The sequence below is a fragment of the Giraffa tippelskirchi genome, chromosome 8 (assembly GCF_054371585.1).
Source record: "Giraffa tippelskirchi isolate mGirTip1 chromosome 8, T2T-mGirTip1v1.2.pri, whole genome shotgun sequence".
Taxonomy (NCBI): domain Eukaryota; kingdom Metazoa; phylum Chordata; class Mammalia; order Artiodactyla; family Giraffidae; genus Giraffa; species Giraffa tippelskirchi.
This window is the reverse complement of record NC_137282.1, coordinates 48565432-48589777: the sequence shown is the minus strand read 5'-3', so window position 1 is coordinate 48589777 and position 24346 is coordinate 48565432. Positions and strand designations below refer to the sequence as shown.

Here is a 24346-nt window from a genome sequence, read left to right as displayed (position 1 = left end):
GATTCTATGTGCATTAATATATTTTTCTTTTCCTGACTTACTTCACTCTGTATGACTCTCTCTAGGTCCATTCATGTCTCTGCAAATGGCATAATTTTAGCCTGGGTCCCAACACAGGTTTTTAAAAATGCATTATTTTGTACATAATGCCTCCATTCATAGTAAGATTTTTGAGGAAAGTGTTTCAATTATTTAGCAGGCTTGTCAAGCAGTGCTCTTAATTAAACTTGGCTCAAATCAAAAGGAGTATGTTTTTAGACCCAGTTTTGGGCATAATACATTAAATCATATCTTAATTCTGACCAAATGGCAGAATAAAGCCCTTTTTGAAAGCATGAATTTTAGCCACCCAAGTGAGTCAGTATTCCATTTATAGCTGCCATGGGTTAAGGCTTCCAACGTCTTTCACCCACCACCTTGCCCCACCACTAACACACACACCCCATGTCACTGCCTCAATATTGAATTTCAGCCTCCAGCAAGACAGACTGTTTCCATTAGTTTGGTTTGGGATGATTCCTGGACCGTAGGCACGCTTCCTGGCTAGCTGCCAAATGAACACCAGAATGCAAGGAAATTGTTTATTCCTCAAAAAAAATGAAGAACTGATTCTATCTTCTCTTTGGTTTTCATAAAAGTTCACTAAAAAGGAGCCTACATTTCTCACAGTGTTTCCATTCTGTTGGTATTTAGGTCCTAACCCAAATCTCAAAAATTGCTGCTTTCTCTCCAGTGATAGAGCAAACAATTTTCACATTCAGAATTGAAAGGTGCTAAAGACAAAATTTAAATGGTCTAAGCAGCTATCAATACTTTCTTAACAGTCTTAACGATCAATTGAAAACTCCAAACCTTCAGTAATATCAACTCTTCTTTGACCCATAAGAGAGCAGGGAGGCGAATGCTCGGGAACTTTGGAAAGGATCCAGGTCTTTGTGCCATGAATTACCTGTGAATATTTCAAACTGTGATTTTCTGCTTCTCCTTGCCTGGCCATCTGAAACTCAAGACTGAAAGATTAATTTCAAGTTTCACCCCTGGTGTCGCAGAACCTCCTTCTTCACAGCTCTGCAAATAAGGTCAACTTTCTGAGAAACCGCACATGTAGGGTGGCTACTCCAGGTGTAAAAGGAACAAGAGGACTGTCATCACTGAGACCCCCCAGGACAGCAATGAGTCATAAAGTGGGGGTGAGGGGGGCCAGGAGGGGACAGTTACACACAGAAGCAAGATCAGCCCTCAGCAGTGGCCAAAGCAAGGGGCAGGTGTATGATTGAAGGTGGCCAAGGAACCAGCTTCCCTGGTGGGCTTCCCTGGTGGCTCAGACAGTAAAAGAATCCACCTGCAATTCGGGAGATCTGGGTTTGATCCCTGGGTTGGGGAGATCCCCTGGAAGAGGGCATGGCAACCCACTCCAGTATTCTTGCCAGGAGAATCCCCATGAATAGAGGAGCCTGGCAGGCTACAGTCCAAGAGGTCACAGAGAGTCACACACGACTGAGCAACTTAAAGCACAAGGAACCACAAAATCTGGAGTGAGAACAAGAAAGGTAAGAACTCCAATTCCTGTGTATGCATGATGGTTCAGAATGAGGCCAGCAAAACCAGAGCTTTAAATACAACAGGCAAAGCCAAGCTCAGGTCTGCAGTGGGGTGGGGGAGGTCATGGGACACAGCTGCTGAACAGACACCAGGAGAAGGAGGAACACCCCTAATGTGGGTTACTTTCTGCACCTCCATGCTCAAAACTTTATCATCTCAGTCAAGGTGAGAGAAACAAGACACCATACTCATCTAGCCTGAACTCCTTACTTGGGCAGTAAGCTAGGTCAGGAAAGGCAAAGGTATGCTAGCAACTTATGAATCTGATCTCAACAAAACGATAAAGACCTTAACATTCCAATGTGAGAGCAGCTGGGCCCAGCAGGTTCCCCGCTGATCCCACCCGCTGGCTATGCGGCCACTCCAAGTAATCCTCACCAGTGACAAGCTTTCCAAGGACCATCATAAGCTTCTGCTGGAATCCTCTATGAAGCCTGCAGGGCCCATTTTTGAGAGCACCTTAATGTTGCTGTTTTTCAGTTGCTAAGTCGTGCCCAACTCTTTGCGACCCCATGGACTGCAGCACGCCAGGCTCCCCTGTCCTTCACTGTCTCCCAGAGCCTGCTCAAACTCATGTCCATTGAGTCAGTGATGCCATCCAACCATCTCATCCTCTCTCGCCCTCTTCTTCTCCTGCCCTCAATCCTTCCCAGCATCAGGATCTTTTCCAATGAGTTGGCTCTTCGCATCAGGTGGCCAAAACATTGGAGCTTCAGCAACAGTGCTTCCAATGAATATTCAGGGTTGATTTCCTTCAGGATTGACTGATTTGATCTCCTTGCAGTCCAAGGGACTCTCAAGAGTCTTTTCCAGCACCACAATTCAAAAGCATCAATTGATACCCATTGTCAGTAAAGCTATGCTCTCAGAGAGTGGCCAGCAAAAGGGCAAATCAAAATGTTCGTGACCATCTCCTCGTTGGGACCAGAGATTTTCCAACAAGACGGTTATGTCATGGTTAATTCTGCCGAGTCCACTATTTTCATTTTGCCAATTTGCAAATATTGAGTTCCGAGCCCCAGCTAATGTGCTATATTTGAGGGAGCCCTAGACAAAACACACCCTCCACTAGGTACACAAGCCACAACAATCACCTTAAAATAAAGCTGCTGCCAAGTGTGAGATCCTACCACCCTGGGAAAAGTCCAAACACTTGATAAGACTCAGTCTTCCAGACTGACAATCCACCTGGCTGGAGAGCTGTGATAAGCTTGAGATATCAACCTGAAAGAAAGGAACACACAGGCCCCCGAGTCAGACAAGAGACCTGGAATCCCATCTACTAGCTGTGCAACTTGACTAGTTACTGAACCTCTCTAAGTCACAGGGTGTTCAACTCTCTCTGGGATTAACAATAGTTCCTAACATGCAGAATGTCCAATGAGGTGATGTATATAAAAGGCTCAATACACAGTACACGGCCTTAAATAAGTATCTCATAAGTTTCCTCTATTCTTGATATCAGTTTTAGAGGTTAACAGCTTCTAGATAAATCTGAGGGACCTTTCAAGGTGCATCAGTTGGTCAGCTATGCTTCCTTGGTATCCTCTGGAGACCCCTCCATCGAGTCATGGACTCAGTAAGGGCAGGTGGGAATCCCACCCACAGCCAGATGCCAGCTTTAGCACAGCCTTAGACTTCCCTGGTGGTTCAGATGGTAAAGAATCTGCCAGCAACGAAGGAGAACTGGGTTCGATCCCTGGGTCGAGAAGATCCTCTGGAGAAGGGAATGGCAACCCAATCCAGTATTCTTGCATGAAGAATTTCAGGGACAGAGGAGCCTGGTGGGGTCGCAAAGACTTGGGAATGACTGAGCAACTAACACTTTCACTTGGTCTCTGACAAGCATTCACCAGGTCAGTCACAAGTCGGCACAGCTGGATCACGCTGAATTCCATCAACACTGGTCTTTAACAAGCAGTGCTCTCTGAAGCAAAGAAATCACTCACCATACTCGAGTTTCTTGTCATTAATCTGAACTAACCAAGCTGGTGAAAAAGCCCTTGGTGCGTGTCCCTTACAACGCACGGCTTGGTCCGGAGTGCTGAGCCCAAGCCTTGGTGATGATGTCATTGCTGAGGTCTCATTACTAACATCAAGCCCAGATTTCCATCATGAAATCTAGAGTCCTTAATTCCACATCAGGGTCAGTTAATGCCCAACAAATTATCCACTTAATAAATTAATGTTATGTTAGCAGATAGTGGTGTGGACTCTTGCTCTAACAAATTAAACATCCCATTTAGAGCCCCGAGGAGTCCTTTTATTTAAATGATTTCCAAACAACAAACAAAGCATGGGTGACACTAAAGTTCACCTAGAAAGATGTCTCATTCACCGGGTTAAAAAGCAACAAAGTCAATAGAAAATAAGATTATTTCCTTTTTTTTGGTCTACCTGCTGGACGAGGAGAAAAGGTGAGAAGAATCATGGAAAGAATTCACTCCTACTACACAGCACACTTAATCTTACAAGTTTATATGTCAGTTACAACTCATTAAGCCAAAATTTTAAAAAATTCACTCTTCAAATTAAATCCAAGAATTTAAAGATGAACCCAACCTCATTTCCCTCCTGCCTGAAGGTCTGGTGACAACAGCAGTAACAGTGTGAATTTCTAAGTATTTTTCCATTGATTTTCCGCAAATGAAAGTTGCCTGCTGATTCAACCACCCTTACCAATTTTTTCAGTGATTCATTACCATGGCTTGCAATAAAGCCACAGAAGGTGAAAATTAAGCAGAAAGCAAAAAAAAAAAGTCTCCCTTACTCATCAAAACTGGGAGAATGGAAAAGAAACGAAAAGGTGTGGAATTTGTTGATAAAGGTTCACTTATCCTGTTCCAAGAGGCTGCCTCTTGCGTGATCTAGGTTGCTACCCTCTCTGCTCGGTAAGTAGTGTTATTAAATGACAAGAGGCCCAGAGACAGAGGGCAGATCTCACATGCTGGCCCCTGCTAGCTTTCTCCCACCTCAGAGATAGACACACCTGTTTTCCGCTGTTCTGTGACCAAACCTGTCCTACTGCCTGTTCCTCTGTTTTTTAGGATAAGTGAAAGCTCGTAGTTAAGAAGACCGAGGAAAATTACTTTATACACTACTACATGAATATTTATATATGTATATGTGTGTGTGTGTGTCTGTGTGTGTGTGTATGAAAGTAAAAGTGTTAGTCACTCAGTTGTGTCCAACTCTTTGCAATTCCATGGACCGTAGCCTGCCGAGCTTCTCTGTCCATGGGATTCTACAGGCAAGAATATAGGAGTGGGTTGCCATTTCCTTCTCCAGGATATCTTCCCGACCAACAGATTAAACCCAGGTCTCCTGCACTGCAGGCAGATTCTTTACCATCTGAGCCACTGAATGAGCATACACACACACACACACACACACATATAGTATGTTTTATTTTTCACTAATGCCACAGAAAATTTTGGAATAAATATAACTAAGATATAACTATCAATCTAGATACATTGTATGACACTACAGAAGCTATTTTGGAAAAAAAAGTTTTACTCAAAAAGCATAGAAAATTAAAATACAACCGGGTTATAGAATCGAGCCAAACTTTTACCCCAGGATTTCCCAACCTTGGCACTCTGAGGTTTGGGTTGAGTCAACTTGGATCGTGTGGGACTGTCCTGTGGTTTCCAGGATGCTGAGCAGCCGTCCTGGTTTCTACCCAAATAGATGCCAGTCATACCCTCCCCACATCAGTGGTAACAGCCAATAATGTCTCCAGACACTACTAAATGTCCCCGGGAAGACAAAGTCGCCCCCTGTCGAGAACCACTAGTCTGTATGAAACAGACTTCTAAGTCCATCCCTAATGATACCAAGTCCTTGGCAACACCCAAAGTGTACATGTGATAACAAAGAACACATCTGCTGATTCAACCAGGCTAGTATTTTCCTTTTCAAAATCTGCGACTTCTTAGCAATGAAAAACATTAGCAGCTACCATATCACCACCTTAATTGAATTACTGCTTTGAAAAGTTGGTTGCAACGTAAACCATTATCTTCTCAAAATCTCACACCCGTTGAAAGAAGGTCAAGCCCAAAATGGTTTCTTAAAAGTTTTATCACTTGCTGTTAACCTAAAGCTGCTCTGAAAGAATATTTTTTTAACACACACACACACACAAAATGTATCCTTATACTTGAATGACATAGCAGTTTGATCAATTTCTGCTAGGAAAGATGTGAACAGTCTAAATGCCCTAAACCTTGACCAGTCAGCTATATCTACAGGGTTGTTGCTGTAGTTGTTCAGTCACTCAGTCGTGTCCAACTCTGTTACCCCATGGACTGCAGCACGCCAGGCTTCCCTGTCCTTCACTACGCCCTGGAGCTTGCTCAGACTCATGTCCATTGAATCGATAACACCATCCAACCATCTCATCCTCTGTCGTCCCCTTCTCCTCCCGCCTTTCACCTACATCTACAGGGCAGATAGAGCGATCAGCACCACAGGTGACCAGCAAGATTCACAAACTGCCCACAGACCCCAAAGCAAATAAGCCTTCTCCCAACATTGCTCCATTGGGAAACTGGAGTCCATCAGAAACAGACAAAAGCCAAGAAAAGTGACTTAGGAAATTGAGTGTGACCTTCACCTTCCAGAGAGATGCTAGCCAGAAACCTACAAATATTTCACTGAAACTATTCTTTGAATCTTCTCTCCAAACTCAACTCCTACTGCGCCTGTCACTCAGGATGGATGTTCAGTTGCTGCCATCACAGAAGCCATCAGAAGGACTGTCTCTTTGGTTTGTTTGATTACAGGAAAATTGTTTATCTCCTGTTGCAGTTGCTGACAAATTAGGTCATTCTCCTGGGGCTTGTATCACATGACTCTGGTCTGCTCTCTGGGGAGAAGCAACTACACATTCCCAAAGCTCTCCACACAGATTCTACCTTCACCTCCTTCAACACAAACTACTGTCATCACCTCCAATGGACTCTAGTTTCATACAGCTGAATATCTTTGGGTCCAAACCCTGGTTCCACCCCTGCCCAGCTGCGTGAACTTAGACAAATGACTTCACTTCTCTAGGGCTCTATTTTCATATGTGAAACAGACATGAGAATGGTACCAACCGTATAAAACCGCAGGGCATATTAAATGAATTCATCCACGTCAAGAATTTAGAAGAACCACAGCCCATGCAGAGTGAGTAATCAATACACTTTTACAAGTTAAAAAACTGGATAAAAGAAAATGCAGATGGTGTGGAAGCTGAAAAGGGCACAATGGCTAAGCCACAAGGCAGATTTCATGTCTTCAAATCACTACCACCATCCCACACTATATTCAATCCAAGTCTACATCATATTTCCTCCTTGGACAGATAAACCACTGACTTGAGTAGAGGACACCGGTGGAATGTACTTTTTTCTTTAAAAGGTAATTTTTTCCTAAGCTGGGACAAAAAGACAGGATATACCATTTTTTAAAGCGTATTTTCATGTAATTTTAAAGACATATTTTTAATTTACTTTATGCTATTTATTTGGGGGGGACACACCCTGCAGCATTAAAGTTAGCTTCCAAAATTCCACTTTCCTTGAGGGAACAGCTATTCAACTTCATCAAACATTTGATAATAATGCAAAAGAACACCCTCAAGGGACCTTTTATTCTTCTGACATATCCTGTTCCCTTGTCTCACATGCACATGCCAACTCTAAAGATCTCCATTTAGGGATCGGGTGGAGGTTTAAAAGCCCTCAGAGATTTTGAGATTCAAAGGACACAATCTAAGTTATATTTCTGATCCCATCATCTGGTGATAAACCTTGGGTCAAGTAACCTTGTCCTTTGTGCCTCGGGTGAAAGGAATCCACCTGCTATCTCATAAGATAATAGGTGAATAAAGATAAAGTTACACTCCCGCTGAAGAGCCATCCGAGTTCTCTAAAAGATTTTACCTATTCATTTCAGAGGTGCATTTGCTCAACACTGCCTGCAAGTCACAGAAGACCACAGCCCAAGGCAGCCAGACTAAACCGATTTTGCCCCCCATTTTTACTCTTAGAGCCGATGACTCGTGTTTGAATTTCTCGTGGTAAAACACTGGAAAAGAACTATGGTGAAAATAGATGACCGATTCACCCTTCACAACATATGCAGAGAGTCTCTGACTTGCTCGTTCTCCAGAATACTGTCTAGCAGACACCAGTCCTCCTAATGTCACAACCAGGAGCTCATTTTATCAGATGTTTTTTCTTCTTATATGTACTTGGAAAAACAACAAAAGGTTCCATCTTTAAAATATTTACAGAAAAGGTGCACTGGCCTTTTCAAAGAGAACCTTAAGTGAACATGGTCTTAGAACCTAAAATACAGTAAGCTAGCCTACCAGATCTTCTCAAAGGCAAGAAAGAAATTGGTACGGCTGAAAAAGCTACATTACCAAGAGACACATCCAAGAATCTCAGTGGTTCTCAAGGTCGGAAAATTGATACCAGTATTTGCAGTCTGCACCTGACTTCATATCCTTGAAGTTGAACTTGGCATCTACTTTTGCCAGAATTCCCAAAGGAGTGAAAATCTTACGGGAACACAGAATACCCAGGATTAACAGGGCAGTATTCCGATGACCCCATCCTAACAAGGCAAATCGTATGCAAAACAGTGGTAAGGCTGCTTCTGATTCTCATCTTCTTAGAAAACTGTAAGTTCAGAACAACTGCCAATACAAACTCTGCTTCTGGACACCGAACGATATTATCTACTAGATGTGACAAAAACCCTAGGCAACGTGGCCTTGGTCAAGATACCTCAGTCCCTAAGAGCTCTGTCTGCCTCAGTCAGAAACATTGACACTATGCTGTGCTTAGTCGCTCAGTCATGTCCGACTCTTTGTGACCCCGTGGACTGTAGCTGCCAGACTTCTCTGTCCGTGGGGATTCTCCAGGCAAGAATACTGGAGTGGGTTGCCATGCCCTCCTCCAGGAGACCTTTCCAACCCAGGAATAGAACCCAGGTCACCCGCATTGCAGGCAGATTACTGTCTGAACCACCACTGAGCATATATGTGTATATATGTTTTTATAAGGGATTTCCCTGGTGGTCCAGTGGTTAAAGCTCTGTGCTTCACTACAAGGGACAAAGGTTTGATCCCTGCTAGGGGAACTAAGATCCCACAAACCACCCGATTAGTGAGAAGGAAATGGCAACCCATTCCAGTATTCTTGCCTAGAGAATCTCACGGACAGAGGAGCCTGGGGGGGCTATAGTCCCTGGGGTCTCAGAGTTGGGCATGACTGAAGCATCTGAGCATCCATGCACATGTTTTTATATGTATATATAAATTACATATATTGATACATATGCATACACATGTACACATGCACATATTGATATATTAATTTCATATATATATAAACCAGTTTGGGGCTTTCCTGGTAGCTCAGATGGTAAAGAATTCGTGCCTGCAACGCGGGAGAACCAGGTTTGATCCCTGGGTCAAGAAGATCGCCTGGAGAAGGGAATGGCTACCCACTCCAGTATTCTTGCCTGGAGGATCCTATAAACAGAGGAGCCTGGCGGGCTACAGTCCATAGGGTCGCAAAAAGGACACTGAGCAATGAAGCATGCACGCTAATACAGTTTAAACCAAAAAAACCTCTTTTACACTTGAGAATTAACAGCTTATTACCTACTTGCTGTTGAAACACTGGTCTCACTCTATACACATTCTTGCCGAAAAACAAGAGCAGGTGGACATGATTCATATAAAACAGGAGCTACAAAGAGAAAATTTTTATGTGGAGAAACCCAGGAGGCGAGAAGCAGAGCACAGGCTAGGATGCGGGGCTCACTCTGGACTTAGATTTTTGTCACAAAGGAAGCAGGCAGCAAGGGCAGGGATCCCAGGCGGAGACTGCAGAGCTGGGCAGAGGGCTGGCTCGGAAGCCAGCAGCAGGAGTCAAGGGAGTTCAGACTGGGCCCCAGTGCCCCTGGACTGGGGGAGCTCTCACGTGGCCCCGGGATTTTAAAAGGTATCAAGAGTTCCTTTTCAACAGATCTACCTCAGCTCAGTTGGGAAAGAATCTGCCTGCAGCGCAGGAGACCCCAGTTTGATTCCTGGGTCAGGAAGATCTGCAGGAGAAGGGATAGGCTACCTATTTCGGTATTCTTGGGCTTCCCTGGGGGCTCAGCGGGTAAAGAATCCGCCTGCAATGCGGGAGACCTGGGTTCAATCCCTCGGTTGGGAAGATCCCCTGGAGAAGGGAAAGACCACCCACTCCACTATTCAGGCCTGGAGAGTCCCATGGACTGTATCGTCTATGGGGCTGCAGAGTTGGACACAACTGAGTGACTTTCACTTCACTTCATCTCTCAAGACTTTTTCCCCCTGTGCCCAACAAGCTCTTTTCAAAGCATGGGATAAAAAGAAGGCGGCAGTAAGGAGAAGCCGGCGACCAGTAAGAAATAACCAGGCAATACTCCCCTCTCTGCTGGGCTCATCTTCACCTGGGATTCCTCCCAAACTGGCCAGACCTGGGACCAGAGTGAGGGCGCTTCCCTGATCTGTGCTCCGAGCCTCCTAGCCTGCAGGGCGACCAGCCTTTAGGTGGAGGCCGGACCTCGTCTGTTCCATTTCTCTGGTCACACCTCCCAGCCAGATGAATCCTCGCTGCTGCCAACACCTCGCTGCTGCCAAGTACCCAACAAGTCAGGGCACTTTCCCTGCCCTTGGACGTCTTGTGTGCTAAGTCATTTCAGTCATGTCCAACTCTTTGCGACCCCAAGGACCGTAGCCTGCCAGGCTCCTCTGTCCATGGGATTCTCTAGGCAAGAATCCTGGAGTGGGGTGCCATGCCCTCCTCCAGGGGATCTTCCTGACCCAGGGATTGAACTCGCATCTCTTACACTCCTGCATTGGCAGATGGGTACTTTACCACTAGCGCCACCTGGCTTACATCAAAAACACCCCCCTTCCATCCCGTCCTGCCGAGATACTGATGGATGACCAGAATATCTTGTCACACTCTTGTTCAGCATCCCAAGTCTAGGCTCTAGAGAACTCCAACACTGTTCACCTGGCTGTTCCACGTGGGGGCTGTCACATGTGTGACTTGAAAGTCTAGCTATCAACTCACTGATTTCACAAAGCTTCTGTCTCAGGGAAAGAGATGACCAGCAGGAATCTGCTGCTGGGAGAGCAAGGGTTCAAACGCACCAGGTCTGAGTGAATCTACCTCAAAGTGCTTGAGATGGAGTCACCAAGCAAAACATTTTTTGACAGCAGCAGTGCAAGAGACTGCAAGGAGTAAACTAGGAGGGCCATGAGAATCTGAGCTCCCAGCAGCCATGGGACAGAGTAACTTACTATGCAAATAACTGCTGCTACAGAATGATAAGGGATGTCAGCACAGGTATTAAAAGGGTAACAGTCCACTGGAATATTGCTCAGCAATAAAATGGAACTAGTGATGCACACCACATGGATGGGTCTCAAGAGAAATGAGTGAAAAATGCCAATCTCAGAGAATTTACACACTGATTCCATTTATATAACAGTCTCAAATGAGAAAGGTATAGAGAAGAACAGATTAGTGGTTACGAGGGACTGGGGGAAGGCTGGGACTATTTCTCGTGGGGTAGCATGGAACATGGGAAAGTTCTGCATTATGGTTGTGCTGGTGGTTTTGCAAATCTATAGATATGGTAACATAATCTAGAACTATACATGCACATATACAGATGAATGCATGTAAAAAATCTGAATGAGATGTGCAAACTGTACCCCGATGCTGGGAATGATTGAAAGCAGGAGGAGAAGGGGCAGCAGAGGATGAGATGGTTGGATGGCATCATCAACTCAATAGACATGAATCTGACCAAACTCCGGGAGATGGTGAAGGACAGGGAAGCTTAGCGTGCTGCAGTCCATGAGGTTGCAAAGAGTCAGACATAACTGAGTGACCAAACAACAACAATAAACTGTACCAATGACAATTTCCTGCTTTTGATTCTGTACTACTGTTATCTATTGTTACATAAGACATCACTCCCAGGGAAGCTGGATGACAGGTACACAGGGCCTCTCTGGGCTATTCTGGCAACATCTGAATCTACACTGCAAAAAAAGAAAACAAAACAAAGCATGCCAGAATAAGACACATGAAATAGACAGGGAGAAAGCAATAGATAGAACTTACCTCAACATGTTCTCAAAACTTTATGAAAAAGTATGAGCTTCTTTTATCCTAGTGGAGAACAACGGTTAGTTTGCTAACTCAGTATAATAACCATTTCTCTAGTGATCTAAGCAGAGGACTTCGGGAACAAGAGGTAAAATGCTAGGAGGGAGATCAACAAAAGCCTCAGGGCAGAGAGTACAGCTGGAAGTGAATATTCCCACCAGATGGACCAACACAACTGAGACAATGTGCGTGTGTGCTCAGTTGTGCCTGACTCTTTGTGACCCCATGGACTGTAAGCCCACCACCAGGGCTTACAGAGGCCTTAAAGAGGCTCCTCTATCCATGGACTTTTCCAGGCAAGAAAACTGGACTGAGTTGCCATCTCCTACTCCAAATTTAAATGATAAACCAATTCTAAGTGTCCAAGTCTCACAGGAAAAGTGTGGATCCTAAATAGAATAAAATTTCAACACTGATTAAGTGTGTGCCCCACCACCCAAAGAGACCAAAAAAAAAGCAATCAGGAATGGATATAAACTAGGAAGGGTGAAGAAAATTCTGGCAAGATCCAAATTTAAGCTATGGCCATAAGATCATGGCCATGGTACAAGGATTCTCCACTAGAGCGATTCTGCACCCCCTTCCTGCCCAGGAAAGAAAGTGTGAGTCACTCAGTCATGTTCGACTCTTTGCAACCCCATGGACTAGCCCGCCAGGCTCCTCTGTCCATGGAATTCTCCAGGCAAGAATACCAGAGTCCGGAGGCATTCCCTTCTCCAGGAGATCTTCCCAACCCAGGAATCGAACCTGAGCCTCCTGCATTGCAGGCAGATTCTTTACCATCTGAGCCACCAGGAAAGGATCAGAGGCCAGGGATGCAGCTCAACACCCTCCAAAGCACAGGACAGCCCAGAGCTACTATGTCTAACCTGCTGGAATGTCAAGGGTGCTGAGGTTGAGAAGGCCTACAGAGTGCACTTGCCCATCTCTGAAAATCTGAGGCTGAAAACTACAGGAGGGTTGTACAAACCCTTGGCCCTCAGCGTACATCATTGAAAGAACAAACTGTGGGCGGAGATAAACAGAAGCAGACCTGCACTAAATAACAATGGTGTACATTGTAAAAGGTGGAGTGTCATTTTCACATAGCATTCAACACTCCTATTTCGAAGTCCATGGAAAGATTTCCTGGGGGTAATTAAAAAAAAACAATAAGCCTTAGGACCTCCTTGGTGGTCCAGTGATTAGGAATCTGCCTGCCAATGCAGGGGACGTGGGTTCAGTCCCTGCTCTGGGAAGATTCCACATGCCTCAGGGCAGCTAAGACTGTGAGCCCCAACTATTGAATCCTGCAAGCTCTAGTAGAGCCTGCAACTAGAGAAAGCCCATGCAGAAACAAAGACCAGCACAGCCGAAAATAAATAAGTTTAAAAAATAATAATAAGCCTTAAAGTCTCTCTCTCTCACACATACACACACACCCCTCAACAGTGTTGCATGTTACCTAAACCCCTATAGTTGGAACCACCCCGACATAACTGTTACAGCCCAGGGTTAATTCACAAGGATACTTACAATTCAAAGGAATGAGAACTTAAAAGAAAAATTCATACAAAAATTCCCCAAACAAATGGCCAATGGCTCCCCAGGCAGCATGAAGCCAGGACCGTGTGTGCGCTTTGGTCTTAAATGAACATCAGGAACCACAGTGGGACTTTTCTAGGGTTGGATGTGGATAAACATCCCACTAGTAATTAACGGAGAGAACGCCTCCCTCCTCCACTCTGGTTCAGAGAAGAACCCAGCCCACCACTAGAGACAGAAATCGAGTATCACATGTTTCCCCTGTGAAACCAGGCATGTCATCAAGACTAATAAGACCCTGCTATCACAGGTGCGTCATGACAGGCTGTCTCAGCTGTGCCTGCTTTAAGCCGCACAGACACCTCTCAGAAAGCTTTTCTGCCAAACAGTCTAAGTAAACATGTGCAAACCCTATGAGCCAACATCTCCACTCTCGGAAAATCTAACCTCAAGAAATAATCAGGCAAGCGTGCAATGACCTGGGCATAAGAATGTATGTGTGCTATTTTCTATAAGAGCAAGCACCGAGAAAAACACCTAAAATGGACATGTACATAGGGATACATGCCCAGGAAGATGGGCAGGATCACTGAGACCAGACACCCAGGACACCTGCCTTGGACTGTAGGCTTTAGAGTAGAGCCCTATACATCACAAAGATGGAAAAAAACAAAAAAGAGGCTAACAAACAGAAGTTCCTCAAACAAAAAGTGAAACCAATCTTTGGTGGAAAATTATTAATTCTGAACTTGCAGTAGCATAAATTATTTGATATATACTCTTGCTTACTATAAATAATAGTAGCAAAAGTCTCCAAAACCCCAAACAAACCTAATTCGGCCACTTCACTTTTTTAAAATTGTGGGTTTTTTTTATTTTAGAGAAAAATTTCTTCAAATAGAAACTATCAATACATATGAAACATGCAACAAAATTGGTATTTTCAGGAAATGTAAGGAAATAAAAACATTTATATGGCGAGGAAGAAAGATTAACACATGCAAAATCCCTTAATACATCTTTATATGTAAACTATTTTCTGGCCAAGATATGTTAAGATTTAGTCTCATCTAAAAACAGATTTTTAATGAATTACTTCTGCTTTCAGTTTCCTTTATAATGTACACAAGATTGAAAAGTTTGAGGAATATTTTCAGAAATAGTGGAAATTCACAATATTATTTACATGACTCATACAATAAAACTAGAATATTGTGTACTTCTTGCACTATCAATACCTATAACAGGTAATCTCATTCCTTTTTTTAACCTAAATATTGCTGTAGGAATTTTGTTGACAGTGCCAACAACTACTGTCTGCCTTAGCAAAGCCAGCCCTTCCCAAACTGAAATTAACTAAAGAACCACATGACTCAAGAAAGGTCAGTGTTACTGTCAGTAAAACAAATTATTGCGAAAATCTTGACTGCAACCATATAATTAATGATTCTACTGAAATATGGGCAAGAAAAGCAGGTCTGTGGAAAATTTACTATGGAGCATATGTCTATTATTCATGCAAACATCACTTGTCCATCAACAGAACACCCACACATGTGCAACTATAATTATCTTCATTCGTCTCTGATGATCTGACTTTCGGCAAGAAAACCCACAGCTTTAGACATATTTTGATTACATCCCAATGAAGGTATATCTGTCAAGGTAGGAGATTAGAAGACACTTATTTACCAATTTGGAAGCTTGATTTAAAACATATATTTATGTTGTCATACAGGGATGTGATACAGGGCCTGCATTTGCACTCTTCTCCCTGGCCCTGAAAACGATGGGGGCTGCCTGTATACACACAAGATTCTTATGATCTAAAGCTTTTCTCAAGTAACTCTTAAGTGAAAAACACTGCATATATGCTTTCACAGAAACAGATACAAAGGCAAACAACACTAAGACCAAGGAAGTTTTTGTCCTTTGTTCATGGCATTTTCTAAATTTTCTAAAGGGGGGAAAATGAATCTCAGAATGACACAGAAAAGTAATAAACTGTATCTATGTTTATCAAGGCATTTTATTTAAAGCAAGAATACTCCTCTAATTCTAATTACTGATATATTTCTAGTAACCCAATTTACGTATATGAAGCTGATAAACCCCAAAATCAACAGTAGCCACACACATAGGCATGCAGCCTACTAGAAAAACTTCTTTTTAAATAGACTTTTTTTTATTCTTGAAATTTTCCTTAATACTTTTGTGAATGGAATTCCTCTCTTATTTTCAGATAGTTCAATGCTAACATCAAGAAATAGTTATTTTCTGTATAGTGATCCTATATCTTGCAACCTTGCAAAACTCACTTATTAGTTCTAACATATATGAATACATACATACATATAGATAATCCTAAGAACGTATATATGAAAAGAAAGTGAAAGTCACTCAGTCGTATCCGTCTCTTTGAGACCCCATGGACTGTAGCCTGTCAGGTCCCTCTGATCATGGAATTCCCCAGGCCAGGATACTGGAATGGGTAGCCGTTCCCTTCTCCAGGGGATCGTCCCAACCCAGGGATTGAACCCAGGTCTCCTGCACTGAGGGTGGATTCTTTACGAACTGAGCCGCCAGGGAAGCCCCTTAGGATTATCTATATATAAAAGTATAAAGGCTTTTCATTTCTTTTCCTTGCCTTATCACACTGGCTGGTTTTAGCAAAGCAGACAGCATGAGCAGACTCTACAAAGAGGTACTTCTAGCTCTCTCCACAATGCACCAATAGATACTGCTTACAATAGATACCAATAGATACTGTCAATAGATACTGCTTACATGTTACTAACTGACCCCCAAAAATGACACAAAAGAACTACGGGATTCTTTCTGAACCCCGTATTAGGTAAGCGGCCAAGTGAAAAAGCTACTGTCCACGCTACCATCCAAACCTCATCTTACCTTGCCCTTTAATCACTGACAGGCAGTCAATATAACATTCCATCCCCAAAGTACAAAAATTCAACTTTGCCTACCTTTTCTAATATAAATCTCTTTTTTTAAAAAAATCATCATCATAATGTTAAATGCCTGTATACAGAGGCAATTTTCATCCTGGAAGATGGGTCCTGAAGCTGGGGGGAAGGTAAACCTATGACATGCCTACCTGCCATCGGGTCGTCCCCTGCTCTGGCGGTGTTTCAACAGATGCGTCACGGCTTTGCCACAAGGACTCTTAACACTTTTTCCTATAACTGGCAAAGTCAGATGATGTGATGTCATGCAACATGAGAGGGTAGGTTTAAATTGAGAGTTTTGTACATTAAGCCTGGCAGAAACATTTTCCGATCGGCTCTTAGCAAGGCAGAAAAATGTTTTATTCAAGGATGCTCTTTGGAAAATGTTCCACTCCGCTGTCAATGATCAGTCCCCTCACAAACATTCATAAGCTAACAAGTAAAACAACAGACACAGAGGCAGTCTGGAAGGTAGCCAGAATCTTTAATCGAAAGAAGATTCTATCAGAAAACCTCCAAGAGGAATTCTCTGATAACTTGAGAGTTAGAACTGGGGAGACAAGTGAGTTCTACCCTTTCTTTTAATTAAAAAAAGGAAAAAGAAAAGAAAAGAATCTTCTCAAAACTCTACTTTTCTAAGTGCCTTATTATCTAAATCTCCCTACCATCCTCATGAGCTTGGGGCCTGCAGCTTTAGAAGCTACGCTTTATGAGGATACATGTTCTTCCTGAGTAAAAAAGCACACCAAATAAAAATTAGGGGCATCCTCAAAAGCTGATGAACACTTTCCTGCTGGGTTTGCAGAGTTTCTGGGGGGTGTGGGCCACTTGTTTTCCCAAGCCTCCAAGCACTTTTCAACTCAAAACTTATTTACTAACTGCCCAAGGTTGAAGGGACTTCGTCAAAGAAACAGTGATGCAAGCATAAGACAAATACCACCACCGGGAAAGGAGAGCATGGCAGTGAAGAGCCCAGAGGCCCCGGGGACAGCCTGTCTGGGTTCAAAGCCTGGCCATCATGGTGTGACCTCAGGCCAGTTACTTAACCTCTCTGTGCCTCAATTTCCTCATCAATGGAGCCCTACTAATAAGGTTGTTATTTACTTACTGAACGAATTACTGAATGTAAAGTGCTCAGAAACATGCGGGGCACATCAGTTCAGTTCAGTTCAGTCACTCAGTCGTGTCCGACTCTTTGTGACCTCACGGACGGCAGCACACCAGGCCTCCCTGTCCATCACCAACTCCCGGAGTTTATGCACACAGCACTCAATAAACTACAGAAGCACTTTTTACTATCTTCATAGAATTATAAAATGGTTCATAATCAAAAGGAAAAGTAGAACCATCTCCCTCCCTGGCATTAAAAATAAAGAAAACAATCTGTACTTAAGAGGAAAATAACAGCTATACAGGATAGCATCCCATTGCAGAGGCGCTTTGAGTACAAACAAGGTGATAAAACTTATAAATCAAATTTTTAACTTCTCAAGAATGTTTATGCATTTGAGAAGGAAGAAAAAAATCAAAGCCTCTAGCTGAAAGGGGGTAAATTCCTAACACAACCAGGACAGAAAGAAATAGAGCCAAGTCCACAGGAAAGAGAGGAGTGACCATGAACTAGACCTGCGGAGATGGTTTCAAAAAGGAGCTAGACAGGCAGGACATCAGATCGGCAGAGACGACGGGACAGACAAAGGTACGGTGTGGGCCGGGTAATAGATCCTGTGGAATCACAGAGGGGAAAAGAATAAAGAGTTGCCAAATCAGGAAGTCTTGGAAACTAGGCTAAGAATGTGAACTTGACTTTATAAGCAATGTAGACATGCTTCTGACAGAATTCTGGAACATCAGCCAGATGTGTATTGGTCAAAAGGGAGAAAATGATCCTGGAGACAGCCCCGAGGCCAAGATTTCCCTGCCCTATTGAGGACTGGAGTTTCAGTCACCATCAGAGGCCACTTGTTCTTAATTTCTAAGTTACTCTAACCTTGTATTATTACTCACCTACCAAGTGCCAAGTGCTTTGTAAATCTTATCTTGAATTCTCTTCATAACCATGCAAGGTCAACACTATTATGCTCACTTTTAGACAAGAGAACTTGGGCAAACTCGGGGAGATAGTGAGGGACAGGGAGGCCTGGCATGTTGCAGTCCTTGGAGTCGCGACAAGTTGGGACACGATTTAGCGACTGCACAACAACACAGACAGAGAAATGAAGCCCTGGAAGGTCAGATAACCTGGCTGAGAGCCTGTAAGTGGGGAGGGGGTGTGCAGCCAAGCTCCCAAAGCTCACATCTTTTCTACTCTTAGTGACGAGGTGCTTTCAATCAACCTAGGGGCATGCAGGCCCCAGAAATGAGGTCCAGCTTCCTACAGATTTCCCCGACGGCTCCTGCTTGAGTGCATGTGTGTGTTAGTCACTCAGTCGTTTCCAACTCTTTGCGACCCCATGGACTTTAGCCCACCAGGTTCCTCTGTCCACGGGATTCTTCAGGCAAGAAGACTGGAGTGGGTTGCCATTTTCTTCTCCAGGGGATCTTCCCGACCCAGAGATAGAACCTGGGTCTCCTGCACTGCAGGCAGATTCTTTACCATCTGAGCCACCAGGGAAGCTGGAGTGCTCCCTGCAAATCAGTGACCTGAGAGCATTACCCAGCAGTAATCCTAAATGCAAAATTTTGAAGCCCATTTATAAGAAGGTATCCTACATCCCCCTGCCCAAACTTCACAGAAGAGCACATTGAAGGTGCCTGTCCTTAAAGGTGACCCCATTTAAAAGGCAGCTGGAAAAGCAAACACACCGCTCTCTCTCTGTCCGGCTCTGGTTAAACAGTGCCCGCCCCGCCTACGCTGCTCTGGGCCTGACTTGGTGAGAGGTGAGCACCCAAGGGACCAGGGCTCCCTGCTCACCGCTGCTCCTGCAGCTTTGCTGTTCCCAACATGGCGGGGCACTGTGACTTCCCCGGTGGTCCAGTGGCTAAGACTCTGTGCTCCCAATGCAGGGGACCTGGGTTCAATCCCTGATCAGGGAACTAGATCCTGAATGCTGCAACAAAAGATTCTGCATGCCCTGACTGAGATCCCATGTGCCTCAACCGAGATCTGGTGCAGCCAAATAAGTTTTTTTCTCATTTTTAAAAAATTAAAAGAAAGGGCAGGGCACTGTGACTTCACTGAGAGACAAGACACCAGGGAATGCTCTGATTTCATTTTACAGTCCTCAAAGGGGTCACCTGCAGGATGCGGTGGACAAAGAAGTCCTGAATGCTCGCCTTTGCCCTTGAGGGATGATTGGGGGAGAGGGGGCAGGGGGTAGCTGCCAAAAACAACAGTCTTCGGTTTTGTTTTGCTTTTTTACCAGGACAAAAAAAATACCAATAAGATGCAGGGGGAAAAAAGGGAGAAAAATAGGCTCAAGAACTCATTCCAGCTTAAAATAACTATTTGAGCTTCCAGGTAACAACCAAAACTAAGACACTTCCAAATTAAGTGGAAATAAGGAAGATGCTTCCACTTACCTTGAGACGTGGGTTTGTTCCTGGCCAGGCTGAACCAGGCTGTGAGAAACAGGTACAGCTGGAATGTTTTCCACTGACAATGTAGTCTTTAAAACATCAATACCTGCTTTATGTGTTTATGAGTATCTTACTCGTGTACGTTTTACATATCCTGAAAATCAAAGTGTTCACATATGTCCCATTAATAACCCTCAGAAGATCTTTCGTTTGATCAGCCATTATGCCACACCTGTTCCTACAACAGAAGACAGAGAAGTCCAGCTTGTTTAAGGTCCAGCCGGCACTGACTGGCCTTTCCAGTACTGTAGGCACTCTACCCAGCCCTGGAGGAAAACAGCAGCCACTTCAAAACATCAACACATCTACATGGCAGTCTTGCCACTTTCCCTAGTTGAGCCTTTTCCCTTTTAAAAGTGCATCTGGTTTCAGACACACGCAACCTTAGGTTCTTCCTGAAGTCAACTTTTGAACAGCTTACCTCTAAACGTTGAAAAGGCAAATTTCCCAGAAGTGTGCACACAGCTCACTTGAGAGAAGCCACAAAGATGTAAGACAGGGCATGAAACGCAAACTGAAACGCAGCTGGGGAGCCTGGGGCCCTCAGTTTCTCCAACCCCTGGGTACACTGTGAAGTCAGGAGCCATCAGCTGCCGGGCACAAACCTCATGGGCTTCCAGCTGAGCGGCAGCCCGATGCCTGGTGCTACTTAGAGCAGATAAGAAGGCTGTGTCTGCGACACACAAGGAATTAATTCCACAAGAACTGCTCCACGGGTCTAGCTCAGTGATTCTCAATTGGGAGTGATTGTGCCCCCCGTGGCTCATCTGGCATCATCTGAAGACACTTCGGTTGTCATGACTTGTGGATGCTACTGACACCTACGGAGTCGAGACCAGGGAGGCTGCTCAACACCCCACGATACACAGGACAGGTCCCCCCATCAAAGAAATGACTGACCCAGAATGTCAGTGGTACCCAGCTTGAGAAACTGTCACTCTAAATGGCAGCTGCTAGTCACGAGGAGCTCTCGTTTCCTTGCTACTTGGCCCTTCACACAGAAAGCTAGTACATGCGACATAATTTTTTTTTTTCCAATTGTTAACATTAGCTTCAAACTGCTGTCTGACAAGCAACAAGTCATTATGCCTAAATCACAAAGGGAAAAGGTACCAAAGAACAGGACATCACTTGGCAATACAAGAGGCCCTACAAATCTGCTGTCCTTGGAAATATATCACTTCCACACTTACTGTTCCTGCTCTAATAGGACATTACAAGATGTTCTTCGCTGGACAATTTATCAAAAGGGTGCTCTGTTATAAGATACTTAAGAGAGACTGGATCTACAGTAGAGAGGAGTATGTCTCCAAAGAACACAGCACTGCATAGCTGGTCTGGCCCTGCTGACTTCCCATCTAAAGTAACTATGGTGAGGGGAGGAACTCTGATTAGAAATGAAAATTGGCTAGAAATCAATTAATCAGAAATTTCTGATTAGAAATTAACATTGCAATACAAATACATCACAAAAGTATAACTCTAAGTCCATAAAAATTTCCCCCACTACTAAAATCACCAGCAACAGTGGATAAAGGCTGTGGGTTCTGCAACAACCTCTTCAACCTTGAGCAAGGGTCAACGTCTTTGGGTTAAGATTTTTCATCTAGGACAGGCAGGGAATGGAGAAGTTGATCATTAAAGGCCAACTTCAATATTACGTTAATCATGGATATAAAACCAAACAACCAGGTCTTCTTACACTGGACAAAAGTATAGTGTAAGGAGAGAGTTATTTCCAAGTCCAAGGGTAGGATACCAGGGCAGGAGGCTGCAGCTGTTCCACGTTATCCTGCAGTTCTCCCCACGTGCACTAGGGGGCAGAGTTCTTCCAAAGGGGAGGTCACTAGCCTCCCCCGCGGTCCACAGACAGGCTTCATGGGGACCCGGACCCCAACAAGTCGAACACAAACTCTATGTCTTATCAAATTTCCTAAGAGACTCACAACACAAGCAAAATAAGGGCCTCCTTCCTGCCACCAAAAAAAAAAAAAGTTAAGAATTACTGTCCCGCAGGCAAGAGCCTCAGGTTTTCTTACAGATGAAAGCAATTATACATAGCCGGCTGGTCTTTCATCACTGGTCAACCTGCAACTCCTGCGCAACGTTCTGGGGCCTTCGTACAGGCACGAAAACAAAGGTCTATGGATTAGGAAACGCTAATCTCACAATTATAGCGTTCATTTAAAAAAAAAGTAGAAATATGCATTAATGAATGATTAATTACTTTCCAGTTCACCTCTCATCATGAATGTAGGCATCACACGTGAGAAGCCACTTTTTGAAAAAAAAAATGGATATTACTATTACACAAGACTATATTACGGTAAGTCGGCACCTGGAAAGTACAATGACTTGAAATAATAAATCCAATTAACTCTGATAAAGCCAGATAGCCAACACAGAGGCAAACCCTCACCAATCTAAATTGCTGGAAGGTTCCAAAACTGTCCTGGGTTTACAAAACATCCCCTGGCTCTCAATGAAAGTCACATCAGACTCCTTAAGCTAACTAAGTTTACTTTGAGCCACTTCAAACCTCAAACTTAAATAGAATTTGTTAAATAAACACAACCAAGAAAGGAAAGGGAGCCAAGAAACCACAGTAACGCTCGATCCCAGGAAAAAAAAAAAAAAAAAAAGGTTCTCAAGTCAAGGGTTTCAAGTAACCGTGGTGTCCCGCCCTCAGTGACCCTAAAAGGAACATCAGTTCCATCTCTCAAAATAACCAAAGTGCGCCCTAAACGATTTTCTTTACATTCGAATTCAAAATCTGCCAGGGACAGTCAGCACAAACGTGATCTTTTGATCTCACGCTCTGGAAGGATCTCAAAGCCTGAAGGAGCACTTCTTGGGGAGCACTACAACGTACACTCCAAAGGTCCAACGGGCAGAGAACTCGGTCAAGGACTGAACGCTCGCCGCCCCCTTCTCACACTTCATTAAGCGTCTCCCCTGGAAGTGTTTGCGCCCCTCTCACAGGAAGCCGGCACGTTTTGCAAAGGAAATACCAGACCAGACCTTTCTTGGAGAAAAGGCACGTCCTCGATGAGCATTTTCATGGGGTTTCCCGCACCCCGGCAGTGGGGCGGACAGCCCTCCCGTCGGGGCCCCTCGTCCGCCTGCTCACCTCGCCCGGGGCACCGCGGGACAGCCGGTGAGCCAGCCGCCCCTGCGCCAGGACGCTCACCTTCGCGGCATCCGGCGCTCCCAGAGAGCGCGGGACAAAATAAAAACCCGCCCCGGCTTTCTCAGCCTTGAGACTTCCCCCACCCCGGGGCTCTATTTCTGGCGACTCCCCGAAAGTTGCGCCCTCTCGGGCTTAGCGCGCGCGGTAGCGGGTGTGCGCGCGGCGCGGGAGGCGCATCTCTTCCCTCCCCGGAGGCCAGGTCCCCGGCAGGAAGGGAGCCCGCGCCCGCCCTCCCGGCCGCGAGCTCGCTCACCTCGGGGAAGAAGTTGTCCATTGTTCCCCGTGCGCTCCCCAACTTGCCCGAGTCCGGCTCCCAGCTCTCGCGGAAGTCAATGCAGCCCAAGGTCCGGGGGAACCATGCGTGTCACAGCGCGACTCCCAGAAACTCGAGCCCGCGGGGCTCCCCCGCTGCCATCTCCGTCTCCCCCTACTCGGCTTTCGCACCTTTTGTTTGCCCAAACCCCAGTCTCTTAACGCATCCGTCCCAACTGCAGCCTTTGTCTCCTCGGGCTCCAAGTTCCTCACTCCTGGGCGCAGCGCTCGCGAGCGGAGAACAGCTGGTGGCACATTCTTCCCCGGGGCTGGGGGAGGGCGGCGGGGGGCGGCTGGGGAGCGCGTCCCACTCCCTCTGCGCGCCGGCCCGAGGCGCTCGGAGCGGGCAGGGGAACAGCGGCCACAGAGCGAGCCCCGGAGGTGGTTTTCCCGGCTCGAGCGCCGCGGCGGTGAGGATTCGGGCGCCCGGGGCTCACCCGCTCACGGTCACACCGAGACTCGCGGACCTGGGCGCACGGCCCGCCCCGCCCTCTCGTCCGGGCCCGCCCACTCGCTCGTCTCGCCCCGCCCACGGATGAGCCCCGCCCACTCAGCCGGCCCACCCGAAGCTCGTTGGTCACGCCCTGCCCCGGGAGCCCCGCCCTCAGCCCGCCCCTCCCCGCGCTTCCGCCAAGTTAGGCCTCGCAGGGCCGGCGCGCCCCCCCAACTTCGCCCAGGCCCCGCCCACTCCGCGCCTCGGGACGCCGCGGGCTCGGAGGCGGGCGGGGCCCGAGCAGCTCACCGACCCCCTCCCCGCCTCCTCCCCTCCCCACCAGGGAGAGGGCGGGGGAAGTTGACTCCCCTCTGGTGATAGAGACCTAATAGTCACCGAGGAGGAGGAGGGGTTGGGGGATTTGTGTGTGTGTGCCTTTGATCTTTAGCAGACCCTGGAGCCGGCTCAACGCGGATCTCATTAATGCAGCTCGGCAGATGAGCGACCCCGGGGACGG

The 24346-nt window shown here is 45.5% G+C and overlaps 1 protein-coding gene and 1 long non-coding RNA gene across 10 annotated transcripts in view; one reads left to right on the top strand and one right to left on the bottom strand.

The window, feature by feature from the left end:
* The window catches only part of MYO10 (myosin X), a 255150-nt gene extending 231293 nt beyond the window's left edge, over nt 1-23857 (bottom strand). For 5 of the 9 annotated variants that reach the window (XM_081519314.1, XM_081519315.1, XM_081519313.1 and 2 more), the window contains exon 1: nt 23338-23857. Coding sequence is in view for 1 of the 9 variants with exons in the window: in XM_081519308.1 (XP_081375434.1) it covers nt 23338-23358 (21 nt within the window). In the remaining 8 variants the exon portion in view is untranslated. The other 4 variants (XM_081519316.1, XM_081519318.1, XM_081519310.1 and 1 more) reach the window with 3 other exon arrangements.
* On the top strand, nt 1203-8314 carry LOC145517029 (uncharacterized). Its single transcript, XR_014061940.1, has 4 exons — nt 1203-1303; nt 1431-1550; nt 6055-7014; nt 7552-8314. It is a non-coding gene; the product is annotated as an uncharacterized LOC145517029 (long non-coding RNA).
* Nucleotides 23858-24346: the final 489 nt, after the last annotated feature.